Raw genomic sequence first — 18,953 nt, 5'->3', positions numbered from 1 at the left:
GTCGGAGGAAATGGCGACCAGTGGCCTTTTCTCTTAAAATGTGGTAGGGGGCCTGGAATTAAAAAGTTTTTTAGTCATTAGATTCATAACATAAATAAGAAAATTGTCTGAATACAGTGGTCGAGATTCTGAACTAGGGGCGGGTCAAGGTCACCGGTGGGGGCTCGGCCCACGAGGTGCGGACAGTTGTCATTTAACATGCTCCGAGTTCCCATCGTCTTTGTTGGTAATCCGGCGGCGCGGCGCGTCGATGCCTCTTGTTCGCAGCTGTCACAGTGTAGTTTCCTCCGCTCGTCTCGTTTGTCTGCGGGGGCCGACGGACAAATGTGCCTCTGGGGCCCGTGGGGACGGGTGCGAGGGCCTCCGCTCTGTCACGGGGTTATTTTTGGGAGGATGGTTTCACAGAGGCGTCGCCGGTGGACTGAGGTGATGATGATGGCGAGACGACGGACGGTATATAAACCAGCCGGGGCGAGTTCACTGCCACTGTACGGGGCCGAAAGCACACAGACCGGGAATCAAGGTAAAGTCCCATTTCCTCTTCACCATTGTATTGTTACGACGCAGGGATGGTGCTTATGTTATTTCTTAATCTTTTGGTATTATTGGTGAACTTTAACAGACTTTTTTTTTTCATTTCGATTTGATCACAAACGAAATTTTTGACTCGTCTGAGAAAAAATTCGAAAACTTTTTTTTCCCCCGGAAGCGATTCATCGTCAGACGGTTTCGGCTTTTGTGTGTCTGATGTCTTTATCTTTATTTTTCATTTGACAGGGACAGTGCATACGAATAAACGTGTCTGCAAATATTCCAGATTTAGCCAAAAAAGGCTAATTAAACATATAATGGGCTCCCCAAAAAAAGCAAAGAAAAACATACCCTATCTAAGATAAAAAAAAAAAAACAAACACTTGCGATAAAACATTAATAAAATCCACGTATAGAAAAGTCAGTAGTCCACAGCGAAGCCTCTATTCCCGGAGTGTCACGTGTCAGTGATGTGAGCGGGAACTGGAAGGTCAAAGAGAAAAACCAGAAGACTTTTTAGTGAAGTGAGGAGAAACACCAGGGTCATAGTGAGATAAAATGAAAATATGAATAATAATAAAACATCATTATTGATGGAGGAAGAAAATCAGAGTTATCCTCAGAGAAGTTTTTTTTTTTTTTTTAAAAACACTACAACAGATCAAGATATTTGAGTGATTATTAGTTTATTTGCTGACCATTTCATTTTGATTGTTCATATTCATATTTCCCTAGATTCCATTTCATTTAATTTAAATAATAATTAATTTTGTTCTCTTCAGTGTAATCCAAGAACTATTTTTACAAAACGAGTCACTACACTTATACTTATACACATTCCATGAACTAAAAAGAAGCAAGGAAGAAGAAAAATACATGACTTGTATTGTATGTACACTGTAAAATAGATATTAATAAGGCAGGTTGTGAAGTTAACACTCACCCAGTCTTCAGTCTTTTCCACAGTCACATAATTACGTCTGGAATAATCAATATCCTCAGATAAAATGCAGATTGATTTTTTTTTTTTTTAAAGGAAAAAAATATGAATTAATTTCTTTGTTGTAATTAAATTCATTTTTCTTTTGTCGGAGCTTAATGAGGAAGGAGTTCCAATTAGCTCATCTTCATTTTTATCATCTTCATTATCTTTCGTAATGAATGAATATTTGAACAGTTTTACAAAATCAGCCAAACGATTAAGTTGATGAATTAATCAGCTCATTTTTACATGAATGCGAAAGAATTTGAACAATGGAATTTGCCGAGCCGAGGAGCCGAAGAACACTTTCTGGCTCATCCAGCTCCTGAGCCGAGCAGCTAAAATGATCTGATTTCTCTGTTTTATGATATAATATTTAGAAATGAATGTTTTGAGGTTTTAAATTCAAGATGTGACTTTCACCTCATGGGGGAGGTTACATTGAAAGAAACGATAATAATGTGATGGGTGTCATTTCTAGAAAAGATTGATCAGAATAGAATATGAACTCATACTGAAGTTCCGTGTTATTTTATTATTTTTACCGTATTGGTCCTCTGTCAGATGCCAAACTGGGGAGGCGGAGCCCAGTGTTCGGCCTGCGAGGAGACGGTGTACCACGCCGAGGAGATCCAGTGCAACGGGAGGAGCTTCCATAAGACCTGCTTCATCTGCAGTGAGCTGCTTCTCTCTTCCTCTTCCTCTTCCTCTTCCTCTTCCTCTTCTTCTTCCTCTTCTCCCTGGTCCACACCGGATCAGCAGAACCACGTGGCTCCGATCGCGCAGAGCGATTTAACCCTTCAACACCGAGCCGGTTCCACAGGAGCATCCGTCGCTCTCTTTTATCAAATGTCTTCCCTCCTTCTCCTTTGGTTTCGTGTTTTCCTCCTCCTCCCTCTGCTCCTCTGTCTTGCCTCCTTCCTCCTTGTTTCCGTTCTGTCCTTCATTTCCCCTCCATCTATCCTCTCTTTCTTGAATCCTGTCAACCTGTCTTGCTTCTCTCTCCTCATTTCTTCTCGTCCTCTCTTTTAAAGATACTCTTCATCCCCCCGCTGCTTCCCCCCCCCCCCCCCCCCTCTCTCAGCAGTCCCTCACATTCACCCTTTTTCTAATGTTCCAGTTGTTATAGAGCTGCTCTCTGAGTTCCCCCCTCTCCTCTTCCTGCCGCGGCCTGAGGTTCACTTCTGGTGCTGTTGTGTTAAAAGGTCAAAGTTCACGGGCCACAACCAGCTTCATTGGTCTGATCCGGGGACTCAGTCCTGGCTGGACGTGCGTGTGTGTGTGTTCGGTGCGTGTGTGTGTGTGTGTGTGTGTCATGGTCCGCAGTGGGAGGGCTCCGGAGAAAGGTCTCTGCGATAATCCATCTTTTCTCGAACGCTCGCCTCACACTCCTCGCCCTCTCCTCCCACAAATAGAAACACCAGACATCTGGCTGCTGTGTGTGTGTGTGTGTGTGTGTGTATGTGTGTGTGTGTGTGTGTGTGTGTGTGTGTGTGTGTGTGTGTGTGTGTGTGCAATGGCTCTGCTGACTGATAAACCCAGCGAGGTGGGAGCGTTATTTTAAACACACTCCCTCAGTCCAGCTATTACACGGCAGTGCGTTGACTCATGTGTGTCTGTGTGTGTGTGTGTGTGTGTGTGTGTGTGTGTGTGTGTGTGTGCGCGTGTGTGTCATTCTTGTGTTTCCTTCACGCAGTGACCTGCAGGAAGGGGCTGGACAGCACCACGGTGGCGGCGCACGAGTCCGAGGTCTACTGCAAGTCCTGCTACGGCAAGAAGTACGGGCCTAAAGGATACGGATACGGACAGGGGGCCGGAGCTCTGAGCTCTGACCCGCCGGGACGGAACGTGGACCCGCAGCCTCACGAGTAACGACGACACACCGACGACGCCAAGTTATTTTCACCTGGGGCCTGTCACGATAAAAAAAAACGCGTCATCGACTTATCGCACAACACGTGAATATGAAGTCAAACGGTCTCGCCGCCGCTGTCCTCTCATCTGTCCTGGTCGTACGATCGATCAACTACTGGTTTTGGTCTATAAAAATTTCAGAAAACAGGGACTTCTTAATATTTTTCATGTCTTCAAATCGCGGGTTTTGTCGCAGCAACACAAATCGTGCACGCGACTGCGAGCTCACATGATTCAGTCTCGAAAAAATTGGTCTTAAAATGACCATAATGTTGTTTAGGGCAATAATTCCCGGGACAATATATCGTGCATCAAAAAAGTAGTTATCGTGACGGGCCTTATTTCAATATTCTCACAAACACGTGTCATATGTAACCTGGGAAACTTAAGTCATAAATCTAGAAAACACTGAGTCAAGCTTTACTTTAACCATCAGAAGTTTCAGCTTGAGAGAGAGTTTTAATAAGACCTTTTTTCTTCTTCTTCGTCTTCTTCGTCTTCTCCCCAGCTCCAAAGCCAAACCTTCCGCGGCGAACTCCAATCCCGCCAAATCTTCCCAGAAGTTCGGCGGAGCGGACCGCTGCCCTCGCTGCACCAAGGCCGTGTACGCCGCGGAGAAGGTGATGGGAGCAGGCAAGGTGAGGCATCGTCCCGTTCCTGGCATTTGTCACCAGGCTTGTGTTGATGTCCGTCAAAAACCAAATTCACTTCCGCCACCGAGAAGTTTTACTTCCTTTCGCTTTCCACAGAGGTTAAATCTGAATGACCTTTGACCCACAGGGCCACACAACAGCACTTTACTTTATTTAATTTTGTGTGTGTTTGTGTGTTTGTGTGTGCAGCCCTGGCATAAAACCTGCTTCCGCTGTTTACTGTGTGGCAAAAGCCTGGAGTCGACCACAGTGACGGACAAGGACGGAGAGCTGTACTGTAAAGGTACGCACACACACACGCACACACACACACACACACATGCACCGGGAACACACACACACACACGCACGCACGCATGAACACACACACACACACACACGCACGCACGCATGAACACACACACACACATAATTAATATTATTATAATAGAAATTATAACTCAGCATTGTTCTTTACTTTTCTCCTCAGTTTGCTACGCCAAGAACTTTGGCCCAAAAGGCTTCGGGCTTGGAAACGCCGCCATGTTGGAGGAGCGACAGTGAAACATCGTCTGTTTAAAACACTGAGCGACCGGAGCGGGACAGTTGAGTCAAAATGTCAGATGATGATGATGATGATTATTCCGCATCCAAAATAAACACGTTTTGATATTTTAAAATGTTTCATGGCTGAAGTTTGTTTATGAAGAAGCCGTTTTTTTTAGTTTGTTGTTTGTCGTCCCAATTTTGGCAAAAAAAAAATCACAAATTTCCTTTTCGTTGTGGGTGGGTCCAAGCCAGGTGTGTTTTATCCATCAGGTATATTTGCATTGTACTTTTCAAAATAAAGGTTGTAGCCCCCCCCCCCCCCTTTTTAAATATATAATAAACAATATATATTGTTTGTCTGTCTAATAAATAGGTTATATTTGTGTCCACACACTTTGCACTGTCTGAGCGCTTTGGGTACTTAAGAGCGCCTTATAAATTCAATATATTAATATTATTATTAAAGGTGGAAGAGGTTGGCTAGAACCTTTATTTTGAAAAGTACAGAGCAAATGTAACTGATAGGACACGATAGCCAATTAAAAGCAAGGGGGGCGCTGAAGGCCCACCCACCAATGAAAAGGACATTTTGAGTGGTAATGGATTTTGTTTTGTCAATAAGAACGGAAACAAGAAATTGAGCAAATTTTAAATTAAACTTAGGTCATTTAAATACATTTCTTTCATTCACCACATCTCTTCTATCTCACTCAGATCAGTGATTTTCATTTTGTCTGCGTTACAAAGCGAGTCAAGGAATCTCCATCACGGTCTCCTCCAGCTGTGAAAAAGGTATTTAACTTGGCCTCACCCTGTCAAAGTTAATTATGAATAAAATCTCATTTGCATTCATAAATAATTCAATGTGACGCTCAATTAGAATAATCAAGGTAAAGAGTGATTAACAAGTGGAGTGTAGCAATTAAAGCGTGTGCAGCCGAGCGGAGCAGCACAGAATTAGATGGTGTTATATTTTTTGTTAAACTTAAATTCCAGCTGTTATCTTCTTCTTCCCTTTATTAAAAACTCCAGCGCTGTGACTATTCTCCCTTCTGTGGCGAAGACGCCTTTAAAAGCTGCTGAAGGACAACTCTGCCCGGATACAGTCAGTTGGTGGTTGATGTGCAGACAGTGAATAATGAAAAACACAGAGAATATGTTGAAAAGACAGGCACAACATCGCTTTATTGAGCTTCACCATAGTGGTCATTCGTTATTATTAAACACATGCAACCTCTTACAAAAGTCAGAAACCGTTTCAATGTACAAAGATGCTTTTTTTCTCTTTTTCTCTTCAGAACAGATGATAAAAAAAAACAGGCTTGACGTGATCATAAAAAAAAAAACACCTCAAACCTTCAAGGCCTTTTAAAGGTTCAGTTCACCCAAATGAAAATGTTTGTGATTCATTCATTTCACGTACACTGGTCAGGGTCTAAGGCCGCATCAGTCTGTACATGTCCACGTCTACCTGTCGTGCCCTTTTCTTCACAAAGAGCCCACACATAAAAAAATAAATAAATAGAATCTGTGCTTTTCTTTTGGTCCGGAACCACGGTATAAGATTGACCCCTTGACCCTGAGCGAGAGGGAGGCAGCGGCGGCGGCGGGGAGGTCAGACCAGGTCGGCCTGTCCGAACAATGGCTGCTCGCGTCCGGGCGGAAACTGCTGCGTCCAGTCGATCACGGCCGGTTTGACGAGGCCGCAACAACGCAGGTGGAAGAAGGAGACCAGGTTCCGCACCACGCCCAGACTGCAGGAGGACCAATCAGAGGAGAGCTCAGTCACATGACCAACAAAAACATCATTCCAGGAGAGAAGAGTCTTTGTGGAATTCAAATGAAGCTATAATTAGTTTATTATGTATTTACTTAAGCTGCTTTCAGACGTTTTCCTGAAGTCTTCCCGACAGGGGCTGTTGTATGTGTAACGCAAATATTGCTCCTGACCGAATTATCCGGAGATTTTCCGGAGTTCATGTCTGAAAACAGCTGGAACGTGAAACAGTCTCCCCTTTCCGTTTGTTGGAAGCTGTTTTAAAACCAGACTGGGACACATGAAAAGTCTGGAAGAACAAAACTGTTCCACTCGTCCATAAGAAAAGGGGTGGGACCGTATCTCCAATATGTTCGATGTATCACGGCTTGTTGTACGTGAGATGTATCAAATGACTATATCGCGAATACCGCGACTACACTGTCACGTAAAATTTTGTGAAGCCGCCGGAATAAGACTTGCCTCGGCATTTGTGCTCTCTCGCTCTCGGACACACAAAAAGAGAGCGCCGTGGACAAAGTGAAGTGGCAACGCAACAATAGAAACCATTAATGAATATAATTAAGCATAAAGAATGTTTTAATACAGACGTAGGTTGCCGGGACGACTAGAATCATACTGGTGTGATTTGTACACATCAAAGGGCTAAATTGTGCTTTAGAGGAGATTTAAAATAGCGTGATATATATCGTGTACCGCGATATAACAAAAATATATTGCAATATTATTTATAGGCCATATCGCCCAGTACTACTCTTTATTATTCCTCACTGTTCTGTTCAACTCTTTTGTCCCCGTCAGGATGCTGGAGAACGATGATCTGGCGTTGACAGATTTTGATTTGTTTATCTCAAACTTAACCTGCTCCGGAGCATCTCAGCATTTCAGCATAAGCTACCGCGGTGATTTAACTCGGTAAGAAGTGAACCAGCTCCGTAGGAGATGAACTCCTACGAACTTCAGGTTCCTGAGTCTCTGGAATCACACGGAAACCCCCACTCACTTGTACGGATTCTGTCGGAGGGAGACGGACTGCCGCTGCTTCCGCTGGTGAAGTGTCAGGCTCGTCCGCTCGGCCGTGGTCAGTCCCAGGAAGGCGATCTGCTCCGACACACACACACACACACACACACACACACACACACACACACACACACACACACACACACACACACACACACACACACACACACACACACACACACACACACACACACACACACACACACACACACACACACACACACACACACACACACACACACACCACAAAGAAAGAGAGTTGCATGACTAATTATCAAGTTTGCTACAGATTTGTATTCTATGGGCTATTGAATGACGACCTCTAAGAAAAAAAATCCTTCAATTTCTGTTTGCAATTTCCCAAGTTATGGTCATTAAAAAAAAGATTCATCAAAAATCGGTGCTGGGACCTTGACATGTGACCTTTACAGGTCAAATGTGGTATATGACCTCAGACTTGGCCCTAGTTTGGACACATATGGTCAAGTGGTTGATGGGTCACGTGTAAATGCATTTTTGATTAACCTTTGTGAACTTTGACCTCATACTCTACTTCTTCGGATTGAATCGTTTACGTCCGTGCATGTACGCGTCCCGTTAAATATCGATGCCGCAATGAATTGTAGGGCGTCTATATCTCCTTTCCTTTCGCATAGGAAGGGCCAGTGTACACTAAAGGAGATAGGAAAGGAAGCATTGAAGCTCCTTTCCTAAACATTTAGAGAATCTGAACAGCTCTTATCACGACTGCCCATGAAATACTTCCGGGTCACTTCAAGGTTTAGGAAACTTCCCGAGCAAATTTGCCAATTCCAGCGCACCCTACGTCTGATGAAGCAGCCGGTTGGTTACCTGGTAGAGCTGCAGCAGCAGGATCAAGCTGGACCAGCAGGTGTGGTAGCAGGCCAGCAGGAAGATGCTGAGCACCCAGGGGGAGCAGCCGACCAGGGCAGAGACCACGCCCCACACGCCCTGCTCCTCATAGTGCAGCACACAGTGAGTCGACCAGTCTGAAAGGACACACACACACACACACACACACACACACACACACACACACACACACACACACACACACACACACACACACACACACACACACACACACACACACACACACACACACACAGGTGTCTCTCCGGTCAGTGTCGACGCAAAAGAAAAAAACCTGCGATCACACACTGTAACGTCTGGTCACTCACACACGAGACAACCGTAGAACATCCAGACTCCCATGAACACGAGCGCCAGCAGGAACAGGATGAAGTAGCGATGGTTCCTCGCACCTGGAAGAGCAGACGTGTGGCAGGTCAGAGGTCACATTCGGAAGCTAGAGGTCACATTCAGAGGGAGATGACACTGTGACTAATGCCGGTTACTGTAACCTTGTGTAATACTAAAACACAGTTGTACAGTATAAAAACTGTGGTGAACGATGGTCAATGAATTAATGAGCCTTTAATAAAAATGTTTACTATTATAAATATATAAACACATTCAAATTGCAGCTTTGTTACAGAATCTATTTGTTTTATTTTTCAACTTCTGCTGATGTGCATACAAGATTTGCTCCTCTCTCTGCTCACTAATAAACGCTAATATGAACAGATCTGATATTTAAACAGATATTTATTTGGAAAAGAAAAGTACAGGATATAAATCAAGATTTTAAATTCATATTTTCAATTTAGGTTTAAAATGTCAGCTTTGTTACAGGACGTGTTTGTTGTCTTGTGCAGAACAGATTTGCTAATATTGGATTTCCTAAATTTTCCTGCATTAGTAACTACGTACTTTTTTGGACAAGAATATAAAACGATATTTTTAAAAAATGCCCCTCCCCCCAGAAGTTTCAAGACTTGTTCGTTAATTAAGATCAACTAGGTGAGAATTCTGTACATTTAAAACCTTTGATTAAATATAGTTGTCAGTTAAGAGAAATAACAAAATTATTTTAAAATTAAGGAGTTAACAAAGTTCTTAAATGAAAATAATGTGCATCTCACCACGGCGTATGATCTGCTATATATTCTGCAGCTCGAGACGCAGGTGAAACATCTTCAGTTGCTACAATAATATTGTGATGATTGTTCACCGGAGATATTTCCATTATGTTAAATATACATTACTGTATCTCCTGTCGTACCGATGCAGCCGTTGGTCCAGACCGAGTGGTGGTCCTGCTTCGCCACGCAGGCGTCGCAGCTGAAGCAGTGCTGCGCTCTCATCGGCTTCTTTATCTGTGAACAAAGCCATTGGAAAGCAGAGGAGGTCGTCAGGTCACAGAGTGTGTGGGTGTGTGTGTGTGTGTGTGTGTGTGTTAATGACAGGTGATCAGAGGATGTGTGTGTGGAGCCCCTCACCATGCAGGAGGTGCAGAATATTCTGGGGTCCAGACAACCGGCTTCAGCCAACACCAACACGTTCTGACGACACAAGAACAGAAACTCAGCTCAACAGCGACTAAAACATTTTTACATGTGAGATGACTTTTCTTATTTAAAAAACCCTTCCCACCATTTTCTTCTCTTCCTCGGTTGCCTTGACGACGCCGGGGTCTGTCCTGCAGGTGCGGAGGTAGTAGTAGAGCAGAGCGGTGGTGTTCAGGGTGAACAGAACCTGCACTGTGGCGCTGGGTCCATGTGGGGGTCAAAGGTTAAGGAACTTATTAAACATGACGTCAAACTCATCTCAGGGTTCCTACACATTTTCTTATATCAATTTCCCCCACCAGACTTCTTTGTAGATATATTTGACATTCAAGTACAAATATCTAGATGTTTATTAAGTAAATATTATTATATTTTTAAAAAAAAATTCAATATCCAACTATTAACATCTTACATTCTGACTGTGACGTGCGGATTGATATTGAAATATTGATACTTACAATTCCGACATTACCTGTTCTTGGACCGATTCTCATTAAGAGATTGATATTTAACTCTAACTTTATTTTAAATGAATTAAATTAAATTAACAGTACAAAGTAAAAACTAGCATGATAATCTAAATTTCGCCCGGTTGATAGGACTACTTTATCCTTCCGCCTGTCACAGTCATATGTGAACTACGGCTCTGTACAGAGTGTGTTGCTATGGCGACGTTTATCACTGACTGTGGGAAAACTGATTCACGAGACTAGAGAGATTGAGACGCATCGTTAGTACATGACATCAGTCGGGAAACAATCATATTTTTCCAGACTTATCCACACCTGGAAATTACTTAAAAATCAAATACCATACTTTTCCATACTGCGTAGGAAACCCTGTTAACATCTGCCGAGCAAAACCCTGATTTGCAGACCGGTACAGTAACTGTCGTACTGTCGAGTGAGGTTTTCTTCCAATACAAGGATATCTGGCAGGAACCAGAGGAACCAGGTGACGAGCATCCAGAACACTGATGCCACGAGGGATGCAGCCGGGAGGAGAGACTGGAAGGCCGGACTCGGTAAATGCCTGTTTAGACGCAAATATTTATCGATTAATAAAAGTTTTGCAGACGAAAAAGAAAGAGAGAAAAGGAGCTCTGTAGAACTGAGTCGTCACCTCATGGCCAGGTTGACCACACCGATCACGCAGGCCAGCAGGATGCCTTTGAGCAGCCAGGACTCGGAGTTCATGTCCACTATCGCACCCACGCTCCCGAACATGGCCGTGCAGAGCAACACCTGCAGAATCACCTGCACAAAAAACCGACAAGAGGAGCATTTCAGAGACCAGGAGGTTTTAAACCTGTATGTCTGAGACGTGCGTTTTCTTTACATACCCTGTATCTGTTGACGATCCGCAGGCAGCGCGAGTTGGAGCGGATCCTCTCCCGTTTGACGGCGTTGAGCATGTGGATGAGCAGCGGACTGTGAACCTGGTGCGCCAGGTCGATGGGCGTGTGACCCTGAGGACGGCACGTTTAAAAAACACCATGAAGACATAATAAATCATTACTGAGTCGAAATGTAAGATCTGAAGGTCCACACGTAGAGCGAAACTCTTAGATTAAATCTCCACCTACAGCATTTAAAAGTCATATCAGCTCAATGCTGTTTTAGCTACTAGCTGTAATTTATAGATTCCTTCCAAACATGTTTTAAAACTTATAAAAATAATCATTTACATCTGATGTTTTTTCTACAGAAAAGGTTTCATCACCAAGTTAAACATTCCTGAAATTATTCCCACTACTCCCTCTTTAAAAAACCCCAGAATTTATTAATTTCGTTTTTATCTATTTATTCGTCTTTAACCACAAGACGTCTCCTGCTTCACTCATCTGCACTGGATTTTCATTATGGATTAATTTGTCGATTATTTTCTCGATTAATCGATTAGTTGTTTTGTCCATAAAATGGTGAAATTGTCGACTGTGTTTCCCCAAACCTCAAGATGATGTTTTGTTTTGTCCACGCACCAAAGATATTTAGTTTGCTGTCACAGAGGAGCAAATAAACCAGAAAATATTAATATTTAAGAATCTGAAATCAGAGATTTTTTTCAAAAAAACTACTTGAACCGTTTAATCGATTATCAAAATATTTGGCGATTAATTTAGTAGTCCATCACTAATTGATTAATCAGTCAACTGTTGCAGCTCTACACTGGAGGTTTCAAGATTCCACGTCAACAGTTTACCTACTCGTTCTTTAAAAATATAATTACAAACGTGTAGATATTATGTGAGGTGGGAATCGATATCTGTTCTTTTCCCTTCTTCTCTTTTTTATTTATTTTTCATTTTTGTATATATATTTTTTTGATATGGCATGTGTTTATTTCCTTAATTGATAAGTAACTAAAATCCCATGTACAGGTAGAGATATTGTCTTATATTCATATATATATATATATATATATATATAGACTTCCTTTTTTATCCCGCAAAAATGTCATGAGGCTCACGTTGATGTTCTCTGCGTCCACACTGGCGCCAGCGTCCAGCAGGATGTGGGCGGCGTCCACATTTCCCGCCAGCACGGCGCAGTGCAGCGGCGTGTCCCTTTTCACTTTGTCCACGGCGCTCACAGACGCGTTGTTCTTGATCAAGAAGTTCGTGGGTTCAGGCCTGGAGCAGAGCAACGACAAAAGTTTGTTAGATACGAAATGTGACAGGATTTACTTCAGGTTGGATTTCAATATTGGTGTGGAAGATATATTTTTCTTATATTTTCAGTTTGAGTACATTGTTACAGCTCTGACGGTGGGAACTTATTACTAAATACTATAATCTTGTTTTTCTAAATGTAAATGTAAAATTACTAGGACATTATTGACATGTCCTTAATAAAGAAGAGCAAAGAATAATAAAAAAAAATGTGTCTTAGAAGAAGCAAAAAGTTGTGTTCTACAGTCTTACACCACTTTATTAATATTTTAATATTGTAATGTCTCGACCTTATTATGTAAAGTGCCTTGTTGTGATTTGGCATGATAAAAATAAAACTGACTTGGTTGTGGTTATTTCATGTAAAACAATGTTGTAGGATACATTCAGATTCACATTTAAAAAAAAAATCATCACTTGATCTCCACTAAGTTTATATATCAACTCATATTTAGCCATTAAGGTGATTTCTTGACAGCAGTGGGTTTCAGAGATGGGTCTGTGGAGGAGCAGGGTGCTCACCCGATAATCTTCTGGGCTGCCAACATCAGCGGCGTCTGTCCGTTGCAGTCGGGCCCGTCAACTTCCTGGGGAAAAAATAAATGAAGGCGAATAAGGATTAACAGCAAAAAAAAAAAAAGATAAGGAAATTAAAATAAAAACTGTGACGAGGGGGCCGACCTGTCCTTTAGCCATCAGATAAGCTGCTATGGCCATGTGCTGGAACAGGATGGCGAGGTGGAGGGCGCGGTAACCTTCTCCGTCGGCGACGGACGGATCCGCTCCGTATCTCATCAGCTGGATCACCATGGGGAGTTGGCCCTGCCTGTTGTTCATGGAGGGAAAAACAACAACAACAACAACAACAACAACAACAACAAAACAAGTCAAAGTATCATAGAAGCACTTTAAAAAGAACTGGTTTCACATTAATAAAAACGATGGGTCCGTTAGAAATGACTGCTGGTGCCTGAGTTTTGTTTCGTTTGCAAAACTGATGAATAAAGGCAATAAATATAGCAAAGCGGTCAAACAGTCACCTTATGGCCCAGTGCAGAGGAGTGGAGTTCAGGTCTCCTCCGAGCTGGTCCACGATCGCCCCTTTGGAAATGTAATACCTGTGATGAAGCAGCGGGGGGCAGATACAGAGACGGCGTCAAAACTAAATCTGCATCGGCAGCTTCTTTGTTTGTTTGTATTTCAGTTTCTTTTCTGGAAAAGACGGTGAAAAAATAAAAATACATGAAGTCCCTGAGGAAGGACTGACATTTTAATGTGATGTTTAACTGTCAACAGCAGCACTGAGTTATTTACGGTTTGCTTTACTTTAAGTAGTAGAGTAAATTTAAGATAAAAACCTAAGAACACGGAGGATTTTCATTTTGACTTTAAAAAGTAATAAAACGAATATGATCCTTCATAATAAAGGGCAACACATTTTCATTACAATGTGTCTCAATTAGCATCTCGTTTACAGTGAATTTTTCCCCCCTTATTTCACTTAACCCATATATCCCAACAAGGCTTACGCTAATACTTTTCTACTGCAAGTTTCATTAGCACTTTGAGATTGCTTTTAGCAATGAAAAGTGCTCTATAAATGAAATGTATTATTGTTATTATTATTAAAGCTACAGTGTGTAATATTTAGAAGAACTTATTCACAGAAATTGAATATATTGTCCATAACTATGTGTTCATAGATGTATAATCAACTCTGAATGAGTTAAATATAGTTACATGTTTCTAAGTCGTGTTGAATACAGTTGTTGCACAAAACGGTCCAGAATACATCGCATTAGCGGTGAATTTTTCCGCTCTGCTGGAAACCGGATATGGAATTTGTGTCACCATAAAGTGTCCCCTAAATTACACACTGCGGCTTTAATCTTAGTTAGCATGTATTAAAAAAAAAAAACAGTCTGTCAGGGACTGTCAGCAGTACTGAGACACAAAAGTATATATATATATATATATATATATTTTTTTTTTCATATCATCTTCCTCACTTGACCAGCTCGGCGCGGTTGTTGATGGCCGCCCAGTGCAGCAGGGTCACGTTCTCTTTGTCCGGCAGCCTGACGTCGTATCCGGCGTCCACCAGCTCCTTACAGCGCTCCAGGATACCGAACCTGGGAGGAATCACGAGAGAGAGGAAAACATTTTTATAAAACACACCATTAATAATCATAATAATAATAAAGACTACCAGACTCATGCTTTTTTAAGTTGCACAGTGTTTGCTGGCTACAATGAAGAAAACTACTACAACAACTGTGTGTTTAAGCGGAAAAGCAGGTTTTATTTGACTATTAGAAAAATCAATTTGCATCCGTGGTTTCTGCTACACTGACAGAAACTGAGATGAATTGATCAACAGGCGTCGATCTGCAGATTCTTTTATGTTCTCCCTGGTCTCATGACAAGTAGTGACCTTTGCTCTGCGACCTCAGTGACCTTTGATCAACTCACCGATCAGTTAGTAAAAGCAGCAGCACTTGAATTCAGTTAGCAGCAATTACTGTAGTAATCTCAACTAGGGCTGCAACTAACTACTTGTTTTATTATGGATTCATCTGTCGATTATTTTCACGATTAATCGATTAGTTGTTTGGTACATATTTGAATCTTGTATCATCCTGAAAATAATCCAACTTGTCTTATCAATTTACTATGGTAAAAAAAACACTGAGGCCTCAACAATAAAAACAACAACTGAAAACCATCTTTAGAAGAAGACTCCAGCAGAAATCATAATCTGGACGTCTGACCCCAGAGCTGCAGGATCCAAACCCGTCATTATTATTATTACTATTATTATTATTAATAACATCATTGTATTTATAAGTATCAGTTTTCACTAATTATAAGTATCAGTCTGGTAGAAAATAAAGCAACTGTTATACTACCCCCCTATCCCCCGATATGTTTACAGTACATGTCACTAACCCTGTTTGTGTTTTCTATCTCACCTAGTGTATCTCTGACCCCAGAGCTGCAGGACCCAAACCCGTCATTATTATTGTTATTATTATTATTAATATTAATATCATCACTAATAATAACAACAACATAATTGTATTTTTTTAATTATAAGTGTCAGTCTGGTAGAGATTACAGCGGCGGTTGTACAAGTGTCCTCTCTCTCTCTTCTCTCCTACTGTCTCTCCTCCCACCCTCTTTCTGCCCACCTCTCCTCCTGACAGGTAAAAATCCAGGTAAATCACATGTTTTCCTGTGTGTGATTGAAACTAAATGTTTCTACATGTTCTGCAAATAAATAACAGGAAATATTTCATCCTGAAAACTGACACGAAACCTTTGAACCTAAACAATATGTAATAACACAACCGAATATCAAAAGGAGGTCGTAGAGATGCTATTGAATATATAAATCCTTAAAGGATCATTGAGAATTTCAAAAAGAATTTGTGTGGGTTGGTTCATCCTCTCTATCAGTAATCATAAAGCTGTAATCTCCAAGAGAATTCCCAAAATGTTGGATCGGTGTTGTGATTTTTATGTGACACTGGTAATACTTTCTCTGACAACTGAAACGTCACATGAAATGTAGGAGTAACTACACATTAATATCTGACAGACAGAGATCTCATATTCCACCGCTTACTGTGTTGCCTTGACGATGTCCCAGCTGCCGCTGTCGTCCATGTGCGAGCGCTTCTTCGGCTGCTGGGCGACGTCCATCGTCGGATCGGCTGCGCCTTTGCCAAACGGCCCGTGGAAAGCCGGCGCGAAGGGAGGAGCCATCCCGCCGAACGCCGCCGCTCTCGGCCCGTGGCTGTGGGAGTGGCCCGCGTGTCCGTGGTTACAGCCGTGATCCTGTCACACGAGAACATAAGAGGGAAAATGCACAGGTTTGGTCCAGAGATTTGGATATGACTCATTAAAGTCAGTCACAGACTGGAAACACTTAGACAAAGGATCAAAGCTGCTTCACTAATAGGTTTATTTTTATTTTTAGGAAAGAATGATGGACATTCAGCTATAAAAACTTGAGCAAGAGATAAATATGATTTAGCTATGAGATGAAATTAATTGAATTAACCAACAATCGAGAGCCCAACCGTTTTTTTTATGGATATTAGGGATTAGAAAATTTCCAATTTTGATGTATTGGCCAACAAACATTAAAAAAAAAAGTATTCCTACAGCAAGTCATTATCAAACCCTTATGACAAAGAAATGGTTTTGATATTTTACAGTTTGACCATAAACTCTAATGGATATCTGTAAACAAAAAGGAAAACTAAACTAATAAATGGAATTTACTTGAATATAGAAAGTTAACATAATTTGTTTCAGTACAAAGATAAACGAACATCTTTTCTGCAGCTTATTCTGTAAAGTAAAAGATTTCCTATCGGCAAACACAAACACAGGCTCATATCGGCATATTTTTATCGGGCAACTGATAAATCGGTCGTGTTCTACTTCACACCAAAGAAGTTGTGTCTGGCTTCCCGAAGACTTTTGGAATTGTTCATGTTTTTTCTGACATTAGACTTCCTAAGAAAATAAATATACTGCTTTTCACCCACACCCTGTGAGCCGGCTGGATGACCATGAGGAACATTTCTTATTATTTTTTTGGGAGATGTAAACAGAAAAATGTAGGTCAAGATTACTGCGTTTGGATTATATATTTATATATCATATATTATATCATCTATTATTATAGATGTAGAATTAATGAATGAATGTTTGTTTTCTGTGGTACCCGGCAGCTGGTTTTCATCCTCTGGGTGGAAAGGAGCGGCTGGAGGATGTTTGTGTCAGACCAGATGTGGAGGTCGATGGCCATGAGTCCGGATCATGACACGCCGCTGCCGTGATCCAGACAGATGGCGAGCGTCAAAACATCTGGCTAAAGCTAAGCTGTCTGGCTGTGATTCATATAGCCACATCTGGAGCTGGATGAAAAAAACATGCTGCGGTGGTGGAAAGTAAGAGAGTACTTTTACTCAAGTAGGTGTAGTTAAAAGAGCCCGACCGATATATCGCCTGGCCGATATTGGCCTTTCGAGGACATGTCTGTATCGGCGCTTATGTTTAACGATATGAAATCTTTCACTGTACAGAATAGAAGATGCAGAAAAAAAATAGCACGTATGTTTACATTTGCGTCAAATAAATGATAATGATTTATTTTCTTAATTCAAGTTCTATATATTTAGTTGTATTTGTGTTTTCCACGGCTGCAACAGTTAATCGATTAGTAATCGACTACTAAATTAACTGCCAACTATTTTGATAATCGATTTATCGTTTCAAGTAGTTAAAAGTCATTATTCTCTGATTTCAGTAAAATTATATTAATAAAATGGTAATATTCAGTTCACCGTCACAGAGGAGCAAAGAAATCAAAACACATTCACATGTAAGAAGCTGAAATCAGAGAATTCAGACTTTTATTCTTACATAAAAACTACTTGAACTGATTAATCGATTATCAAAATAATTGCCGATTAATTTAGTCATTGATTACTAATCTATTAACTGTTGCAGCATTAATATATTAATATATATACATATATACGTATATATTTATATATATATACATATTTTTATATATATATATACATATATTAATACATATATATGTATTATATATAAATATATATACACACACACATATATATATATATATATATATATGTATATATATATATATATATATATATATATATATATATATGTTTTAAAAGCATCATATATTTCGAACGATGCCATGAAATAGTTAAAACACGTTTTACGATTTGACAACCAGACGAATCTTTTCCGTAACGCGGTCGTCGACGCCTTTTCACCGAAGAGACTCGATCGGCTCAGTTCAAACGACGACTCACAGGCGGTTGACAGTTGCCTCATAACCGCCGGAGCAGGTTAATTCCGGGTTTCACCAACTCGCCGCCGAGCGGAAATAAAATAACAACACACGAGCAACAAGCTAGCTCGTTGATGCTAACGACCCGACAAATGACAGAGAGAGTGAAACTGGCATGAAGCTACAGCGGTCCAGTCGGAACCAGGAAGTCATTAACGAACCCAGGCAGCAAGCAGCTGCTGGGAAATAATATTAATAAAAAAAGAAGCGACTTACGTTCTCCGTCCAGTCCATCTTCTGCTGAAGGAACCAAGAGGAACGTTCCTGCGGCCGGACGGACCACAATCAACGCACCACTTCCGCCTTTTGCTTCTTTTTTCAAAATAAAAGTCATGTCGATTTTTTAAAAAAGTTTTTAGAGCCCTAATATCACAAAAACCCTGGAAAGATAGATAGATAGATAGCTAAATAGATACATAGATATGTAGATAGATAGATAGATAGATAGATATGTAGATAGATAGATAGATAGATAGATAGATAGATAGATAGATACTTTATTTATCCCAAGCTGGTAAATTCCAGTGTGACAGCAGC

The 18,953-nt window shown here is 41.1% G+C and overlaps 2 protein-coding genes across 5 annotated transcripts; one reads left to right on the top strand and one right to left on the bottom strand.

Moving 5' to 3' along the window:
• The first annotated feature begins 431 nt into the window (after window positions 1-431).
• Window positions 432-4,739, top strand: csrp3 (cysteine and glycine-rich protein 3 (cardiac LIM protein)). Its single transcript, XM_035628279.2, has 6 exons — window positions 432-523; window positions 2,078-2,189; window positions 3,210-3,381; window positions 3,936-4,065; window positions 4,270-4,363; window positions 4,550-4,739. The coding sequence occupies exons 2-6, from the start codon at window positions 2,078-2,080 to the stop codon at window positions 4,621-4,623; spliced, it is 582 nt and encodes a 193-aa protein (XP_035484172.2). The 5' UTR covers window positions 432-523; the 3' UTR covers window positions 4,624-4,739.
• A 1,024-nt stretch (window positions 4,740-5,763) lies between these two features.
• Window positions 5,764-18,748, bottom strand: zdhhc13 (zinc finger DHHC-type palmitoyltransferase 13). Of its 4 annotated transcripts, none has more exons than XM_035628874.2 (17): window positions 18,633-18,748; window positions 16,140-16,351; window positions 14,521-14,643; window positions 13,552-13,629; window positions 13,193-13,337; window positions 13,034-13,098; window positions 12,310-12,472; window positions 11,183-11,308; window positions 10,963-11,096; window positions 10,772-10,872; window positions 9,926-10,050; window positions 9,772-9,834; window positions 9,555-9,648; window positions 8,611-8,694; window positions 8,261-8,418; window positions 7,389-7,486; window positions 5,764-6,362 (listed from the first exon to the last, which is right to left on the bottom strand). In XM_035628874.2, exons 1-17 carry the CDS (start codon window positions 18,648-18,650, stop codon window positions 6,224-6,226), a joined length of 1,926 nt encoding a protein of 641 aa, XP_035484767.2. In that variant the 5' UTR covers window positions 18,651-18,748; the 3' UTR covers window positions 5,764-6,223. The 4 variants fall into 4 exon arrangements, with proteins under 4 accessions (XP_035484767.2, XP_035484768.2, XP_047187615.1 ...); XM_035628875.2 differs by lacking the exon at window positions 18,633-18,748 and adding an exon at window positions 18,379-18,484; XM_047331659.1 differs by lacking the exon at window positions 18,633-18,748 and adding an exon at window positions 18,286-18,304.
• Between the last annotated feature and the right edge of the window lie 205 nt (window positions 18,749-18,953).

Source organism: Scophthalmus maximus, chromosome 4 (genome assembly GCF_022379125.1).
Source record: "Scophthalmus maximus strain ysfricsl-2021 chromosome 4, ASM2237912v1, whole genome shotgun sequence".
Taxonomy (NCBI): Eukaryota; Metazoa; Chordata; class Actinopteri; order Pleuronectiformes; family Scophthalmidae; genus Scophthalmus; species Scophthalmus maximus.
Note: the sequence above shows the minus strand (reverse complement) of the source record. Positions and strands in the feature narration are given on the sequence as shown.